Source organism: Manacus vitellinus, unplaced genomic scaffold (assembly GCF_001715985.3).
Source record: "Manacus vitellinus isolate BGI_N305 unplaced genomic scaffold, ASM171598v3 scaffold_14_pilon, whole genome shotgun sequence".
Lineage (NCBI taxonomy): Eukaryota > Metazoa > Chordata > Aves > Passeriformes > Pipridae > Manacus > Manacus vitellinus.
Genome location: NW_021939063.1, coordinates 13,900,790 through 13,917,409, shown reverse-complemented (window position 1 = coordinate 13,917,409; position 16,620 = coordinate 13,900,790). Strand labels below are relative to the sequence as shown.

The following is a 16,620-nucleotide window of genomic DNA, read 5'->3' as shown; positions in this document are numbered from 1 at the left end:
GGATGTTTTCCTCAGGTGTAGAAGAGCAGACATTCTGAAGGAAATTAGTTTTAATCTAATAAAGTCTGTTCCAGGACAGAATTTGCAATAAGCATAACCTTTTATAAATAAAGCTGAATATCGTACAACACACAGAATTTATGAGAAGAAGGGAGAGTACATGACCAAATATACAAATTTTTTGAGTAAATACTCGGACAAGGAGATTTATTCCCCCATTAGTGCAGGTATATAACTCGAGGGCCAGTAAGTGCCAGATAAACATGAACTAAAAATATAAACAAGTATGGCTAAGAGACAGTTTTTATTTTCAGAGTTTTTAACACCCCTTCATATGTTGAACCTCGTTAAAAATATGTACTACACAATGACAACAATATGATAATTGATGAGCTTATATATATAATCAATGATCTATATGCTTTTTAGCTGACAAAAGCAATAATCTAGGTAGAAAAGGATTAGAGATTGTTTATATTAAGATCAACACAATTATTATCAGAGTAAGAAGTTGTGATTAGACTCAGGAATGTGATATAAGAGAACTTTTAGCATTATGATGTGCCATTTATAATGTAATTTGTTTATTCATTTTTTTTCACCTGAGTCCAGTTTTTCTATGATTATCCTTTGTGATGCTGCAGTGTAAGATATTGCTGGTCTGTGTGGTCAACTGCAGGACCACGAGGAGACTATTTGTTGTGGTCTTGAGAGCAGGGGGTCTGTGTAGTACAAGGCTCCCTCTGATGCTATAGGCTCTTCTCTTAATAATGGTAATTAACTGGGGCACAGTGTGGTGTAGGCAAGGTAATACAGCATCCAGCTGACCTTTTTTAGTCTCTGAATTAAGAGAGTTTCTGCCCTGGGCTGTGCTGTACAGCATAGTTATGCTTAATCATAGCAGAGGTCACACCAAATTTAAAGCCAAATGAAAGATTTGAGAACGAAACTGAAATACTTAAGTCACTCAGGCACTTCCCCCCCCCATCTCACTTATCTTTTCAGGAGGCATGTGGAATTTTGGGCAGAGTAGGACCAAAGTCATAATTTCTTTTCCCATGCTTTATTCCCTGTGTCACCTTTTTTCCTCTGTTATCTTGCTTTCATTTCATTTCATTTGTGTGAAATACACACCAAATTCAGAAACTGAGTATCTAGTAGGAATGTATTGCTCTTGCTTATTGCAGGTAAGTAAACACCAGTGAGGGCATGTGCTTGCCAGGGCTTTGCAAACCTTACGTTAAAACTTGTGGAACCATGCCAAGCATTGATGGATTCAGCTATCATTAAAAGCTAAACTTCCATGAGATTTTTCCTAAGGTTCACAGAACTCTTCAAGCAAATTTGAGCCCCGTTGCAGTAATCTGAGGACTGATTTATTGCTCTGTCTCAAACTCTAAAGTACTTAGGGTTTCGTGTTTTCAGCATTGCAATAAGTAAACTTGGAAGATTTTTTAGATCTGATCCTGAAGCATAGCTCAGCACAAAATCCAGAATGAGCCAGAATAGAAATCAAAACTGATTCTTCTCAAACCATACAGATGAAACCTGCAGTTGTACTTTTTTAAACTCTGTATTATGTGTCTTTCAAAGGATTGATAATAGTTTGTTGCTATTTTATAACTATAGGCAAATAAGAGTTGGCAAACAGCCTGGTGAGAAAGAAATGAGAAAGAGAATGAAGGAATATAGGTACAAAGAAGCCATAAGCCAACCACCCCCAGAACCATACTGTGAAATGATATGACTAAAATATGTGCATGGTAAATAGTGTGACATTGAAAAATGAAACATTCAATATTACAGCCAAAGGAGAAAAAAAGCCAGCTCCCAAAATTGAGTTCTGGCAGTATGTTCTGAGAGTGGAATAGGCATATGCTTGATTGCAGTTTGGGTGGAGAGAAAAGAGATTCACAGAGCCCTATTTCAGTTCTTTCTGTGTTTTCCCACAGTATGAATTAATCACATCTAATACTAATTATATACTTGCAACATTCTGAATTCCTGCATCAACTGTGGAAAAATGTGAAGATGTTTCCAAGACTGGGGCAGCTCTAACAATGAATCCATGGATGTGCTTTTGCAATTGTTTGCCGTGCGTCATATTCAAACCCAGTTATGTTCTGCACATTTACCCTTCTGGACTTTGATGGTGATTTACACTGCTAGGGAAGCAGTTGGGTGAAACCATGGCTCAGAAATGTGGAAGCCTCATATAAATAAATTAAAAACAGGCGCTTGATTTCAGTGAATCACAGCCTTTTGACGTGTGTAATTTCAACACATGATTGTCACCAGCTAGTCAACCTCTGTGACTCATGGGGATGCTTCAGCTTGATAGAAAATGTAAAACGCAAAATGGGGTTTTTTTTAGCTATTCTAAGATGCTGTCTGGTCTCCATCCATACAAATAGGGCAGATTCATACATACTAATGACATATTAAGAAACTGTCTTATTACTTATCATTCTGGATTAATGATGCCCTGATTATCTTGACTGTAATCACAGGTCAAATGAAGAGTTACCTCCAGGCTTTGAGATACAGGCAGGTAGTTATTTTGTTGCTGCTAAAAATAGAAGCATGGCCTGACTAGAGTGGTGAAATTATTTCAGGAGGTAAATCTGAGAAGGAGTTAAATTCTTTGTGTTGTTAATGTTGGTCTTGCCTGGAATTAGACAGTGTTATGCAAGCTACTGTGTAAAGATTCCATCCCAAGGGAACCTGTTAGGGAGCTGAATTGGTGTGATCATGAGGTGCAGGTGCTGCATTCAGAAGTGGCAAGTTTGAACAGAACTGTTTCAGTATGGCCTGTTAGGAGCTCAGACAGGGGCTCTGATTGCTTCATATTGTTCTAAGGGTATATGTTAGATAGAGTACCAGTGATGCTTTGAGGGGCTGGTCATGCTGTGGGGGATTTTTCATCAGGCAGTTTCAGTCCTGCAAATATGACAAATGTGATAATTCCCATCTGGAGCCTGTGAGTCAAGACTGATCTCTCCTCTGAGATATACAAAATGTTGATTTTGGGGTTTTTTTCCTGCATTTTTGGCAAAGTGGTTAAAGAACAGTATCTATTGAAAAAACAAATACATTTCAGCAAGATTTTGTTGTGGAAGTATGTAGATATGCTTGAATTTTCTGATTTGAAGTAAAAGAAATTGCTGTCTTCAAGTGGAATGAAAAATTTTGGGTTTTAGAAACAACATTAAAATTTCCTAACTTCATTAACTTACAAATTTGCAGTTAATAGCAGAGCTTTGGTTAGTAAGACTCCAGTGAGGCTGGTGTAAAGTAAGAAGTTTCTCATTTTGTCTTACTTGCTAAATTTTTTATTTCGAACAGCCTAGTGAGAAATATATTTGCTACTTCAGTTTCACCTCCATTTCTTATTAACTAGATTTAGGAACAGGAGAAAGAAAAAGAGAATGAATAGAATAGGAAAGAAAAAGAGGGCGAAGCTTTTCACCTGTCATCTTACAGCGCTTCAGCAGTTCTGTGAAAAGCTGGGCAGCCCTTGGTTGGGATGTACACAGGCTGTACAGGAAGTTCAGGAATATCGGAGCTAGACAGGAGGAGAACATTGGTGAGCTAGTCTTGCTTCTTTTCATGGACAACTGTAGAGGGGTGGCTGTATTTTGAGGGCTGTCTTCTCTTTTCTTCTCGTTTAATATTTGCTTGAGAGAGTCCTACCCTTCAGTAACTACTGTGAGGCTCAGGTAGGAGAACCTCCAAATTAACACTTGAACTTTGCCTGGAAGACACCAGTGTTGTGCATTAATACTTTGAGCTGAGAGCAAAAGGAGGTGGATTGAATGTGTGAGTCTTGAACTATCAGCACTCTGATCTCTTTCTAAGTGTCCTTAGTGCAGACCAGGCAGGTGATTTCCCTTTGGCCACTGCTGACATGAATCCCTGGGAGCTGAACTCTGCCAGAACTGCTGCTGCAGAGAAGCACTAGAAGTTGTAATTATTTCACCTTCTCAGGCACAGTCATCCACAGGATTTGGGGAGTGGGTGTTAAAATGTGTGGTTGCAAACCCTCTTAATTCTTCTGTACATAAAAGTGGTATTGTATCAGATTAACTTCTTAGTCATGTATATGTTCCAAGATAAAGGGACAGCTATTGTTTTCAGCTGCAGCACCCACCATTCACATCAAAGTCTCTGCATAGCTGTAACAGAGATGAGAAGCTTTTTTTAATTGAATGTGTCTCATTTCCTTGAAGTATTTAGGGCTTGTCACTGCCTAACTGAACCCAAGATGCTGACAAATATGCAAGTCATTTGTAAAGCAGTTAAAATACAGGATATATGTAAGTAGAGACATTCTTCTGATTAGAAAATAATCTTGTATTAATAATAAGTCTTCCTGTTGTAAAATTCTTTCTAAATACGGTAATATTCCAAATGGAAATTAGAGATATTTCAGGGATGACATTTCATTATTCCCAATCAGCTTTTCTATAAACAAACTGCAAATTTTCAGTGTCAGCATATAGCTCAGGTAAAACTAAGCTCATATTTGTACTCTGAGTCCCTGAATGTTTCCTGAGGAGTTATCCATGGCATATTTCTGTTTTCAGATGATGTGTGTTACATTAGGCAGTTTGAATGGTATCCATTAGCATAAGCCCTTCTGTCTTTGAAAATATTTTTGTCACTGAAGTTTATAAGTCTGGTTTAGGTCTCTGTGTTTGTTTAAACTACAGATCAGTAAATGGCTGAGATGTGTATTACATTTCAGGGTTTCTTCATGATATATTGTATTTATTGTTGTTCAGATCTCTGTGTGGTCTAGTCACGCTATCTGTTATTTCAACAAAGTAGCTAATGACAAGCTGGTTGCGTAATGAAGTGCTTTGGTGGCACCTTATTTAGGGAGGAAGGATCTTTTTCTGGCAGTTGAAGGCTAATGTAACAATATCTAGTGTAATTTCTCCCTTGGAATCTACATTCAGTAAGTCTTCTGTGTAGTAAACTTATGTCCAGGAAGCCTGAATTAATAACCTCTGGGTCAGCCCCACAAATTTTTCATTATTTCAAATACCTTTTCCTGTTGGTTAAGCCTTTTGTTCAGGATGACACTGAATTGCAGTGGTTAGATGGCTTATGAACTGTGTTTTCAGGAAGGACTATTGACACTACAGGTAATTTTTCTTGCAGACTCGAAGGAAACATGGAAGTAAGAGACATTAAATATAGTAATTATCCATGAAAATAACCATTAAAACGGTAAATATGATTACGTTTTTATGAATATTGTTTTGGCTGTGGCAATAAGCTCAGAGTCAATGTATTCAAAACTGATAAATCTTTTCTATAAGACAGTATATTATATTTGCACTAATCTTTATTTCTACAATAAATGTTTAAAGGCAATTTAGGATTTTCCTGCTAATTAAAGTTAACTAATTTATATGATCTTTTTACATTCAGCTTTTCCCTTTAATGTAGGCACATGCAAGGGAATTTATATACCTGCATATCATGTTTTCAATTAAGAAGACAGTAGCAATTAAGAAAAAATGCTATGTTTGTGTCCTTAAAAATACCGTTCTTCAGATGATGTTTTGGAAACAAAAGATGCAGGGTCTTAGATAAACATCTGTTGGGAATGAAGGGTTCTTCATATTTTTTACTAGATGAGCATTTCAGACTCATTTGTGACTGGATGATACTGTATTCTCTCTTGTTATTTTCAATTTATTCTTTAGCAGAGACAGGAAGGGAACACTGAAATAGAAAATTAGGATGTTTAGAGAGAATAACTAAAGAGAGCTGCAAAAGGGTTTTTAATTTGTTTAGATGGCTGAGAGGCCCCCTCGTGAGGGATCTTTCCTGCTGAGCTGAGGGAAGTGCACAAAGACTCCGTGTACCCCAGTCTGGGCTGCCACTGTCTGCTGGGGACTTCCTCACATCTCAGCAGATGCTTCAGCAAGGCCCTTCCTAGGAATGTTTCTTGGACTCCTCAGAGTCTTTTGGAGATATTATCTCTCCCACTTCTTTAACCTAAACTTCCAGTGCTTGTAAACAAGACAGAGAAGAAGCTGGATTGTGGGATAGATGGTTCACAAAACTACCAGTTATCCCATCCCCTAGATGGGTTTCAAACAAGAATGTTATGTCTTTGGTTGCCTTGCTCTACCCATTGCCTTTTTAAAAACTGTTTATCTGTTTTAATTTAGAATAGATAAATCTGCCACACAAACTAGACCTGGAACATGGAAATGGTAGTGGTGTTTCTGAAAATCTAAATGGTTTTTGCAGTTGCATTCAGAAAGTCTCACACTCTGCTCTGGTTTGGCCAAAACTCTGAACTTATGTGCAGGAGTACAATAGCAATGCAGTTTACAGCACAGTGAGTGAACTAGGAAATTGTTCTGTGGTTATGAGACTTTAATATAGTGAAGAAATAATTGTCCAGGTTCCAGATAGTTTCGTGATGTTACTCTGACAGGTTCAGTTTGTATGTGTTCTTCTGTTGATGCTGTTACATTTATCATTGTTAGCCTGTCCTTGCTTGATGTGAAAAATGGTTAGAAGTTGGTTAGAAGTTGAAAACATAAAGAAACCATTTTCATATTTCATAAACTTAACTCTTGGGCTCTACCATTCTCTTATTCACACAAATTCAGAATTGGAATAGTGTGCAGGTGTTCATTTTACCCATGCAGATATTTTGCAATATCCAAGTTCTTAACCTGCCCCTCTTTCCACCCTCCCTCACCCCCTCAGCTCGCTCCCAGGGCAAATATAAACCAGTATTTGATGCAAATCTGCCTCAGCTGGTTTATGTGGATTCTGCATTTCTATATCTAGGATTCATGCTTGCTGAATGAAGTCAAGAAAAGACGTAGTGTGTGACATGAAAAAGTATTTTCTTTGTGTCTTTCTAAAACTTTATTCATACAATCAGTGCAGAACAAAATTTTAAGGAATCAGAGAAGTGATACTTGCATACTCTCTTTGCGAGATGTTTTTAAACACTTCAAATTCATTTTATGAATAAAATAGATGCCATTGTCCTTCCTCCTGCCTCCCTTCCCCCTCACTCCAGAGACATGTGTTTCTTTTATTAAATTAACTCATCATCATGGTTTTGTTATTTCAACTGTGGGCTTAGATGACCAAATTTCTATATTGCTTGAGAGAGTCATTAATCATTTGAAGAGGATTTGTATATGTTCAGTTGCTCAACATCTCATCTCTCACTTTACTCCCAAATAAATTCAATAATGTTGCACGTGTTCTTTTGCTTTCCTTTGTGTAGTCAATAATATTAATTTAACCTCCTGTGTGTTGGTGGGTGGTTGGGAGTAACAAAACAAACATGGGACTGCAGTGAGCACCATGAAATTTTGTTCTGTTCGAGTTCTTCACTATTTAATTATTTTGATTATCCCCTGTTGGTTTGAAAAAAATAAATCTGGTAAAGTGCATGTTTAATTCATCATTCAGAGCCACGGTTAGTGTTCTGATGTTGACTGCTGGATCTGAACTGCTTGTTCCTGTCTGTATTTTTGGGAATAGTTATTAACCCACAGCCCAGCACAATGCTATATATAGGCTGTGTCCTGACCCTGGGCACATCTTGTAGGAGGCAGTACAGCTCTTACTGAGTCCAGAGCAGCATTATATGCATGCTTTAGACTGAACAGTCTGGGTTAAAGTTGCTTCTCATGGGAGACAGAGAAGATGCAGAGCTTGAGAAATATTTTTTCCTCCTGCTTGGAAGTAGGAATGAGACACTTAGGGCATACGACTGTAAAAAGGCACAGAGAAGTCAGATACTTCTCCACTGATAATTAGAAGCAGCCTTGAGGTTGTCATCAACCTGAATGTGTCAGATGAGCTGAACATGCACGAACAGCACTGATTTCACTTGAAAAGTTTTCATCTTATCTGTTCGTGAAATAGTTTGCTTTTCTCTTTCTATAGCGCATTTTAAACTGTATGGATGGTTTTGGTTTTTTTTAATGTTCTATATTGAGCACCATTCACTGGTGACTTTGTGGTGGTAAGATGAAAAAACTTCAGAAAATATTAGTGTATTGATTTTGAAGCAAGTCTGTCATTTTGCTATCTTCTTTGACAGAATATTCTTTTACAGAATTACTTCATAGAAGTTGTTGATCCTGCTTGTTCACTAACTTGCTATTAGCTGTAGGGCTTTAAAGAGAAATGAAGGAATCCTGTGGTTCTAGACAGCAATAAAAATGATATTAAAATGAATTAAAATCTTGCAGATTTTTTGCATCTCTAATGATACACAAATGTTATAATTTGTTTAAAAAGGTCAACCCCATAAAACTGGTTTGGGAAATATTTGAGTTAGTGGAATTTAGAAGAAAGACATCCTGACAACCTGCTGGCGTGTGTTTTGCTCTAAGTATTCTGCATCTGTGATTGGTATCCCGCATTGGGATACTACTTCTAATCTAAAAATAAAATGAGACATGGTGAAGATTTTTAATGCTCTGAAAATATTATTAATCTAGTCATGGTTTACCGTGTAATGTATCTCAGTTTTCCTAGTCTGAAAAGGGAGGATCACTCTCGTAATGGCAAGCTTGATACAAGTGTGTTCAAAAGTGTTTTAACATCCTGAAGTGTTTAGAAGTACTTATTAGTCTTCCCTTGTTTTCTTTGATCTGGCACAGAGCTTGTCCTTTTGGAGTGAAAAGTTTTAGGTTAATTGCTGCTACTTCCAAAGTGTTGTTTAAATAAAGCCTAAAGAACCTCTCATGTTTATTAGCAAGAAAAATGAGCCTTTTCTATTAGTGTGTTTCTGAATTGGAAGCATTAAGTGTAGAGTTCTCTGCCATGTCCATCAGGAGTGAGTTGGGAAGAAGGATCCTCAGCAGAAGTGCAGAGCCAAGGGAGCTCTGACTGCACCGAGGCCAGAGTGGGAGTGCAGGAGGGAGCATTTTGGATGGAGCTGAGAAGGGGCTGCCCCAGCCCCAGGAATGTTCCTGCCATGCTCACTCAGCAATATGTGCAAGAGATGATAAGCATTATCAAAAGACAACACTACTATACTGGCAGATTTTCCAGGTTGGGGATTTTTGTCTTTTTGTTGTCTCCCAGTGTTTGAGTGTAAGCTCAGTGACTGCGCCACAGGCCTTCCGGTATTGCTGGTACTTAGGTGGGTCTGAAAGGCTCAACCTTCACAAATTCACTCTACCATTGCTGTGTTCTGGTGATTCTTTTAAGTCAGGAAATTCTTGATTAAAGTTGCTCTTGAAATTTTCAGTGAATTGGAAAATAAACCATGGAAAATAAACCATGCACTTGAATGCAGTGAATTCCATGGTTTATTCCAGCTCTGTAGGACCGTGATCCCTGGCTCTGAACTTGTTCCTCCATGCCAATGGCATCTTTTTGACATACACCCACGGGGAGAAGGGAAAAATTATGGTGTCACTGGTGTAGGGATTTGTTTTGTTCTTTAGCAGAAAGTATTCCTTGGAGGTTTTTATGTGTATGAAAATGAACACACTGAACACTCGTATTTCTAGACAGAGCAAAAGCTTTAGATGTCCAGTAAAGCTCATCAAGGTGTCCAAAATGTCAAATTAAAAGGTCATTATGGAAACCTTTCCTCCTTCCTTGTTCTGTTTACTAAATTTTAGAGTGACCAAAGAGTTTTTATTCAGTCTTGTGACAAAGAAGAGACTCTCAAGAACTTTTGTATATAAAAACAAATATTTTTGAAGCTATTTATCTGTAAAGGAAAAGGAGGCTCCATCTGAAACCGGTAACTTAAAGTGATGTTTTTTAACTTTAGTGGGTGACCTAAAATAGCCATTATAATTACCTATTACTTGCCATGTTCAATGAATCAGTTAATCCTTACATGACTTCTGAGACCTTGATGTGTTATCAATTTACATGCTGCTATAATAGATTTTATACTGTAATAACCTATTACTTATTTATCCTCTTTTAAGGCAATTTTAATAGAGTAATCATATTGGGAAGGAATATATAGCCTGGGGAAAGGTCATCTCAATTTGATTGTGTATGAAACAGATTAGTATTTTTTCAAGGATGCAAGTAATGTTTCTGTACAACTTCCATAATTAAAGAGGGACTAATGACAATATTTCAAATCCCAGCTGTTTTTTGAGCCTTGCTGTTGAATAAAGACATTAAAAAAGGGGAGGAAAAAAAGTGTTGCATGTTTCTGCAGAGGAGCAAGGAGGAACCTTCAGAGAATAATTGGACATGATAAAGATTGTATCTTACAACAAGTGATGCTGTTTTCTCAAATTTAAAAGCTTTTTAAAATTCAGAAGTTTCTGTTGAATGAGGCAGTTTGCTTTTATGACCTTTTATACTTGCTCACTAAACAGACTAAGTTATTAAATACAGAATCTTTAATCATATACTTCAAAACATAAATTCTCCTTACTGCACAACGGTCTGAAGAGACTTCTTTGAGCCTTAAAAACTGATGTGTATTCAGACATGTGCCTCTTCTTTAACATGAGTACTAGAGTGGAGACTGTTGTCAATGTGTTATGTAGTAGGAAAGCCTCCCTCAGAGTGGATAGCATTTCTCATTTTGGTTTTTACCTATCATGAACATTTCTGTTCTCTTTAGAGATGTATTCCTACTTTTAGAGGTGTGTCCTCAAAGTCTTGAGAAAATAAATTTTTCCTTTTTTTTTTTTTTTAAACTCATTGATGATAAGAGCTATTTTGTTGAAACTGTCATAGATATTTCAATTATTGTTCATTTCTAGCTGTCTGTGCTATTAAATGCTAAGTTTTGCTTTCCCCTTTGTTTTCCATGTTATTTGCTGCTACTTCATTTCTCTCTGATGCTGCAGCATTTTGAGGTTCAACGCAAATACCATAAATTTTCCTTAATTTAGTATCTTTCAGATACATTCAACTTTCTCTTTAGCTGAGTTGTAAGGCTGCAGAAACTCTGTCAAAATGGTTATTGAATAGTTAAGAATGATCAATGTAACCCCAATACTGCTCCAGTGCTGACCCTTTCGTGCAAATTGTTCCTAGTTGAATTCTTACACCTTTCTAGCCCTCTGTGAATGAGACTTTTTTAATGCTGTCTTGATAAAAATAATTTCTATACTATAGAAAAATATATCAAACTAAAATCTTGGCTTGTATTCTTTCATGGTGTTAAAAACCAATATACTTAATTTTAAAATGCAATGTGCTGGACTGATACGTGTTTGCTCTTGTGTGCCAAGTGCTCTCTGAGTTACAAAGGCAATTTTGCATTAGAATGTACTTTTAAATTAAACAGTAAATATTTATATTTAAATAAATATGCTGTTTACAGTGTTAACAAATATTTGATAAATAATTTAAGCATCATGAGATATTTGTTTACAAAAAGATAAATGTAAATGGCAGTATAGAATGTCACTCATCTACCACAGTTTATACAATAACTTCCAATATTATATCTAAATTACTGAAGTCTTGTTTCAGCCAAGTATCCACTGTAATCAAGGTTCTCATTTAGTTGAGACATTATGCCAAAATAATTGGCTAAGCTGGAATAGAAAACTTCAGAGTTTCCTTTTTACCTTGCACATCATTTCTCCCATGTAACCCCGTGGTTCTCACTGCAGACCACAAACTTTACTCTTCCCCAGTTTTAATTTGATATATTTTTAATGGATTAATTTTTATCATAATTAACATATGTCCATGGCAACCATCCTAAGAGATCATACAGCACCCACTTTTTTACTGTGGCTGAAGCTATCTTTTTTTTTTTTTAAAACAAACTTGCTTTTGGCTGTCAGTGTGAATGATCCTGTAAACCAATTTTGTGATTGATTTCCTAACAACCCCACAAGTCTCTGCCTACTCTGATTACAGCACTATGCCAGAGCAGTCCGGGGTTCTACAAACTATTAGAATCTGTGATTCCTTGGGATGTCTCAGATATGGTCAACTCCTTGCTTGAATGGTCCAGTGCTTGTTCTGTTGGGCACTGATCTGTTTATGCTGCCTTGCATTGGGAAGGCTTTCTTTGCAAGGGTGAAAATGAAAGCTAAGATTGTTATTTGTCTCCAGTTTTTATGGCCTTACTCTGTCTTCTTCATTTTGATACAATGTGGGATTTCGTAATGGTAGAACAAACCCGCAGAACGATGTAGATGCTGCTAAGGAATGTACAAGCAAAAACCCCCAGTGTGTATACTTGAGCAAATTTAAATGCACAAAAGTATAAAAAAGTATATATAAAGTATAAATGTTGATATTTAGATCTAAAGATTCAGATAACATGAATGACATTTCCTTGCTCACCTGTAGGTCTACATGTAAGGTTAATGCAAACTCACCTGTTGGACAAGTCACAGTAGAGCCTGTCTCTGCTCCCACTCTGGATAATTACCTTGTTATTTATTAGACTAATAACTTTTTGGCATGTTATATTCTGTGCACTCAGAACTCACCTAGTTAAGGTTACATCAAAGACTGACCTCCATTGACAAGATTAAATTGAAGTCATTTTCTCTAAGAGCTTAGGTGGAGTATTTGTGTTGTCAGCAAACAGGATTTTATCCTCTTTCTCCTGGGCATTATCTCGGATGCAGTGTCAGAATGCCAGATGGATTTGCTTTAATATTTTTTCTCCAGTTTTTAATATTCTTCTATCACCTTTCAGCTGTCACACTCAATAATTTCTTCAGAAAAGAAGTGCCCAAAAGAAGCCACTGTATAACAGCTCTGCTTTAAATGCTGATCTTTTTCAGTAGTTTTTTCGAGCTGTATTTATTACCTGATGTTTAACCCTTAGAACTTGCAGGACTGCATTAAACATGGTTCTTTTTGTAGGCTTTTCACTCGCAGAAAAACCCTCAACAAACCAAAGCCAACCCCCATAGATGAAACAGACCCCCTCCTCCTCAGGAAAATGGTAATTATCCACAGTACCATAAGGACTATTTTTATGCTACAATTTGCTTTAAGCCTCCCCCCATAAATAATTTTATTTTGTATACGCTTGTGGAATTGAAAAGAGAAAATACAGACTCAGACCAATAAATCAATGAATACTAAATAAACTGAAGAAACAATCAGTCCTAATTACTCTTAATTGTAAAATAAGTGGTTTCTTTTTTTTTTTTTTTTTTTTTTTTTTTTGACTATAGAGCAGATTTTAATACTTAGCTAGCCTTGCTACTTACAAAATGTGATGGAGGAAGTCTACTAAGTAACTTCTTTGGAAAAGGAAATAGCCCACTGAATGAAAGGAAAAATAATGCTCTTTTAGAGGTACTTTCATGTATATTCTGACATACTTACTTGAAATTTTTTCATTTTTCCTTCAATTTGCAAGTTATTATAAAAGCCATGTGCAAGTAAAATTTACATCCTTGAAATCACTAAGTCTGCATGTGAATTACTGTAAAAATTATTTCATGATATGTAACTTAAGTTCAGTTAAAGAACAGCAGTATATTGCTACACATTTCAGTACAGAATCTTATCAAGCTTAATCATCTTTCTCCTAAAGCATAATATTTGAATTGAACTTTTGTCTTAGAATTTAGTAGGTGTTGTGAATGCTTTCAATGGTGGTTTTAAATAAGAAAAAAGGAAGACAACCCTCCTTTCATTTCTCTGTAACAATCTTGATAACGTTTATAAAGCCAAGAAGCATCATGAAAACAGCACAATGGCTTATCTGTGGTTTCAGCAGTTGTGGAGGTGGAATGTGCATGTTCAACAGAGAAAAAGGGAAACAAACCCATGACCTTAAGGACAAGAAAACAAGCACTTTAGAAGGAAGATGAAACAATCATCCTCACCCTAAGGGAACTCAGCTGTCCAGGGACTGTGAAGAGAGAGGTGGATGAAGAAAGAAGTGTGAAAGATATAATTTTATTTATCACTGTACCCCCAGGAGATGAAATATCAGCCTTTCTTCCAGACTTAGATAGTATCTGATATATCATGGAAAGCTACACAGCTTACTTCTTCCCTGCTTGGAACTGGAGTAGAACTGCACTTTACAACAGTCATTAGTGCATTGCTTAATGTTGGAAGGAATATTTTATTACTTACTAGGATGGGAAAGAAGTGGAATTTCCAGTCTTCTGCCATGTCTCTCTGGCTTTGCAGAAAAGATGAGTAAAAAGCTGTTGTCCCATGTGGGTGGCAGGCATGCAGTGCAGTTCATGATCCATGAAACTGGATAATATGCAGAGATAGAGAAGGTTTCTCCCAGATAGGATAAGAACTGGTGTTTCTTGGGAATGATCATGTCTCTCCATCCTTTTGGTTCTGGTATGACAGGAATCAAATGTATAACAGTGACAATCCATCAAATGGGAGAGAGAAGGGTGTTGGATAATTCTAATAACTTTAGGAATTAATTAGTTAATGGCAGTACAACTGTGTGCTTTTTTCCTAGAACCTTAGGATTCATTAGCTGTATGTATTCATGAGATGTATGCAACAGACTATTTGGCTCATCTCAGTATAAACCAGTGGAATAACTTTAAAGTCAGATGTTTAATCATGTCAGATTAATTTCCATTAAATTGAATTTCAAACACTGATGTGTCCCAGCCTTTGTTATATGTGATTAATGGTATGGGGAACACTGAGTTTGTCTGAATATTTCTGTCATACACACAAGGTCCTCCAAACCTGACATGCAGTGAACTCCTTTGTACTCTGCTTTCATTTAAAATTCAAGTGATGGGTTGGCCATTTTGAAAAACCAAAAGCTAAAAGAGAGGGGTAAGGAAAGCTGCTCTCCAAGTAATCTTCCATTTAAGATACTGATTAAATAATTAAGCCTTTTAATGGAAGTGTACAGATTGTAAGATTTTAACTGGTTCTTGTTTAGTAGAATGAATTGTGTATCGCACTAAGAAAGAATGCTGTGAAAAGCCTTGCAAGATTTTGTACTTGCTGGTCTGTTTTAGCTTTGCAAAGACTGTATTTATCCTTGTACAGATCGTATCAATAAGTATCACCTATGAATGCATAGATTTATTTTTAAATATTATATGCATTTACTCTCAAATGGATAATCAGGGCAGAAACTCATATTTCAATTAATGTGATTCTTCAAATATGCTAAACTTTAGTCTCTTCATGTTAAGAAACACATCACAAACTCTTGCCAAGGGTTAAGGTTATTTAGGAGGTTAAAAAGTAGTCTGCACTGTTTGTTGCCTTCAAAGCTTGATCGAATTTCTGGTTAAACTAGGTCATAAAGAAATCCATAATTTTATCTAAATTACTTTTGCTTATCTCGTTATAATTCTGTACAAAATAGGCCAAATACTCCTCAGGAATCTTTAACAGAGGGACAATAATTTCTTGTTCAAAATAAGTCACTATGAAGATGATATATCCATATTAAAGTATACATAATTTTACAAAACCAGCTATGATAAGCATTTCTAAAATTCAGCATGAAGAAAATAATTTAAGGAAGTGTCAGTCAGTATACACTGGGTAAGCAACTACAACTGTAGTTAATATTCCTGTGAAATAAAAACACTTTTAGTTCATGAAGTCCTAAGTTCAGCAATGATAGTTCTTGAACTGGTGGAAATAAGCTCAACAAAGAGATCATCATTAACTAATCATCCAGGAAAATATTTAAATCTAGAAAGCTTTGTATTAAAAATAGTGTATATTATTATTTACAATCAGTTTTTGTTGGACTGCCCTTAATATTTTCAGGGCAGCCAGAACTGAGGTAATATGGGGTTTTCTTGAAATGTATTGACAAATCTGTTTTCAGAAAGGTACCTGTACTAGGACTATAGAAGGAATCTGAGGGATGGTAAAAATTTCTTTTTCTGCTGTTCTAGGCAGAGATATATGTCAGGGTTTAATCAATGGATTGATAGGTATGTTAAACTATTCAGATTTTTAAGCTGAATGTGTGTTCTGAATACAGACTGTGGGTTTCTGTTGTAGTACGAATACTTCAATGCTGTGCTCATAAATGAACGAGATGAAGAAGGAAACTACCTGGAGCTGGGGAAGGAGTTCATTCTGGTGCCAAATGACCACTTCAATAACTTGCCTGTGAACATCAGTCTGAGTGATGTCCAAGTACCAACCAACATGTACAATAAGGGTAAGAAAAAAGCTGTTTTATTTAATCATTCCACTGGCTGAACTTAGGAACATCCTTGCTTTAAAAATGAAGCTGTTGATTAGCTGTGTATTATCTGTGTTTTCCAGTTGGCAATAAAAGTGAAATTTCAGTGGAAGAATGTTTAAAGTGTGACAGTTCTGTAATATATTTTGTCCTGTGGCAATTTAGCAATTTATTATGGTCAATGATTTGCATATTAGACTGTCATGAATTCTGCCATGGAGTATGACAGAGTATGTTTATTCTTATGAATTATTTTCCAGAATCTTCAAGTAATTTGATCAGAGCTTACATTGCCTCTTACCAGTTGGATTCTACCAGCGCTGAGATCTAGATGTGTCTGTGAAAGACACAGGGTAGATGGGAGGGGAATATTTTATTAGATTTCTGCTTTCAAGCTTCTGGGAATATTTGTAGCTGTGTATATTCTGTTATGGCTCTATACACAGCTGCTGTGAATTTTCAGATAATATTTAGAAGGAATAAACTGCATTAAA

General features: G+C 36.3%; 1 protein-coding gene across 6 annotated transcripts in view; it reads left to right on the top strand.

Annotated features, from left to right (window-relative positions):
• The window catches only part of CACNA2D3 (calcium voltage-gated channel auxiliary subunit alpha2delta 3), a 403,064-nt gene that overhangs the window by 150,201 nt on the left and 236,243 nt on the right, over positions 1–16,620 (top strand). For all 6 annotated transcript variants that reach the window (XR_001920141.3, XM_018068538.3, XM_018068539.3 and 3 more), the window contains one exon: positions 15,940–16,102. Coding sequence is in view for 5 of the 6 variants with exons in the window: in XM_018068538.3 (XP_017924027.1) it covers positions 15,940–16,102 (163 nt within the window). In the remaining variant the exon portion in view is untranslated. The remainder of the gene's footprint in view (positions 1–15,939; positions 16,103–16,620) is intronic.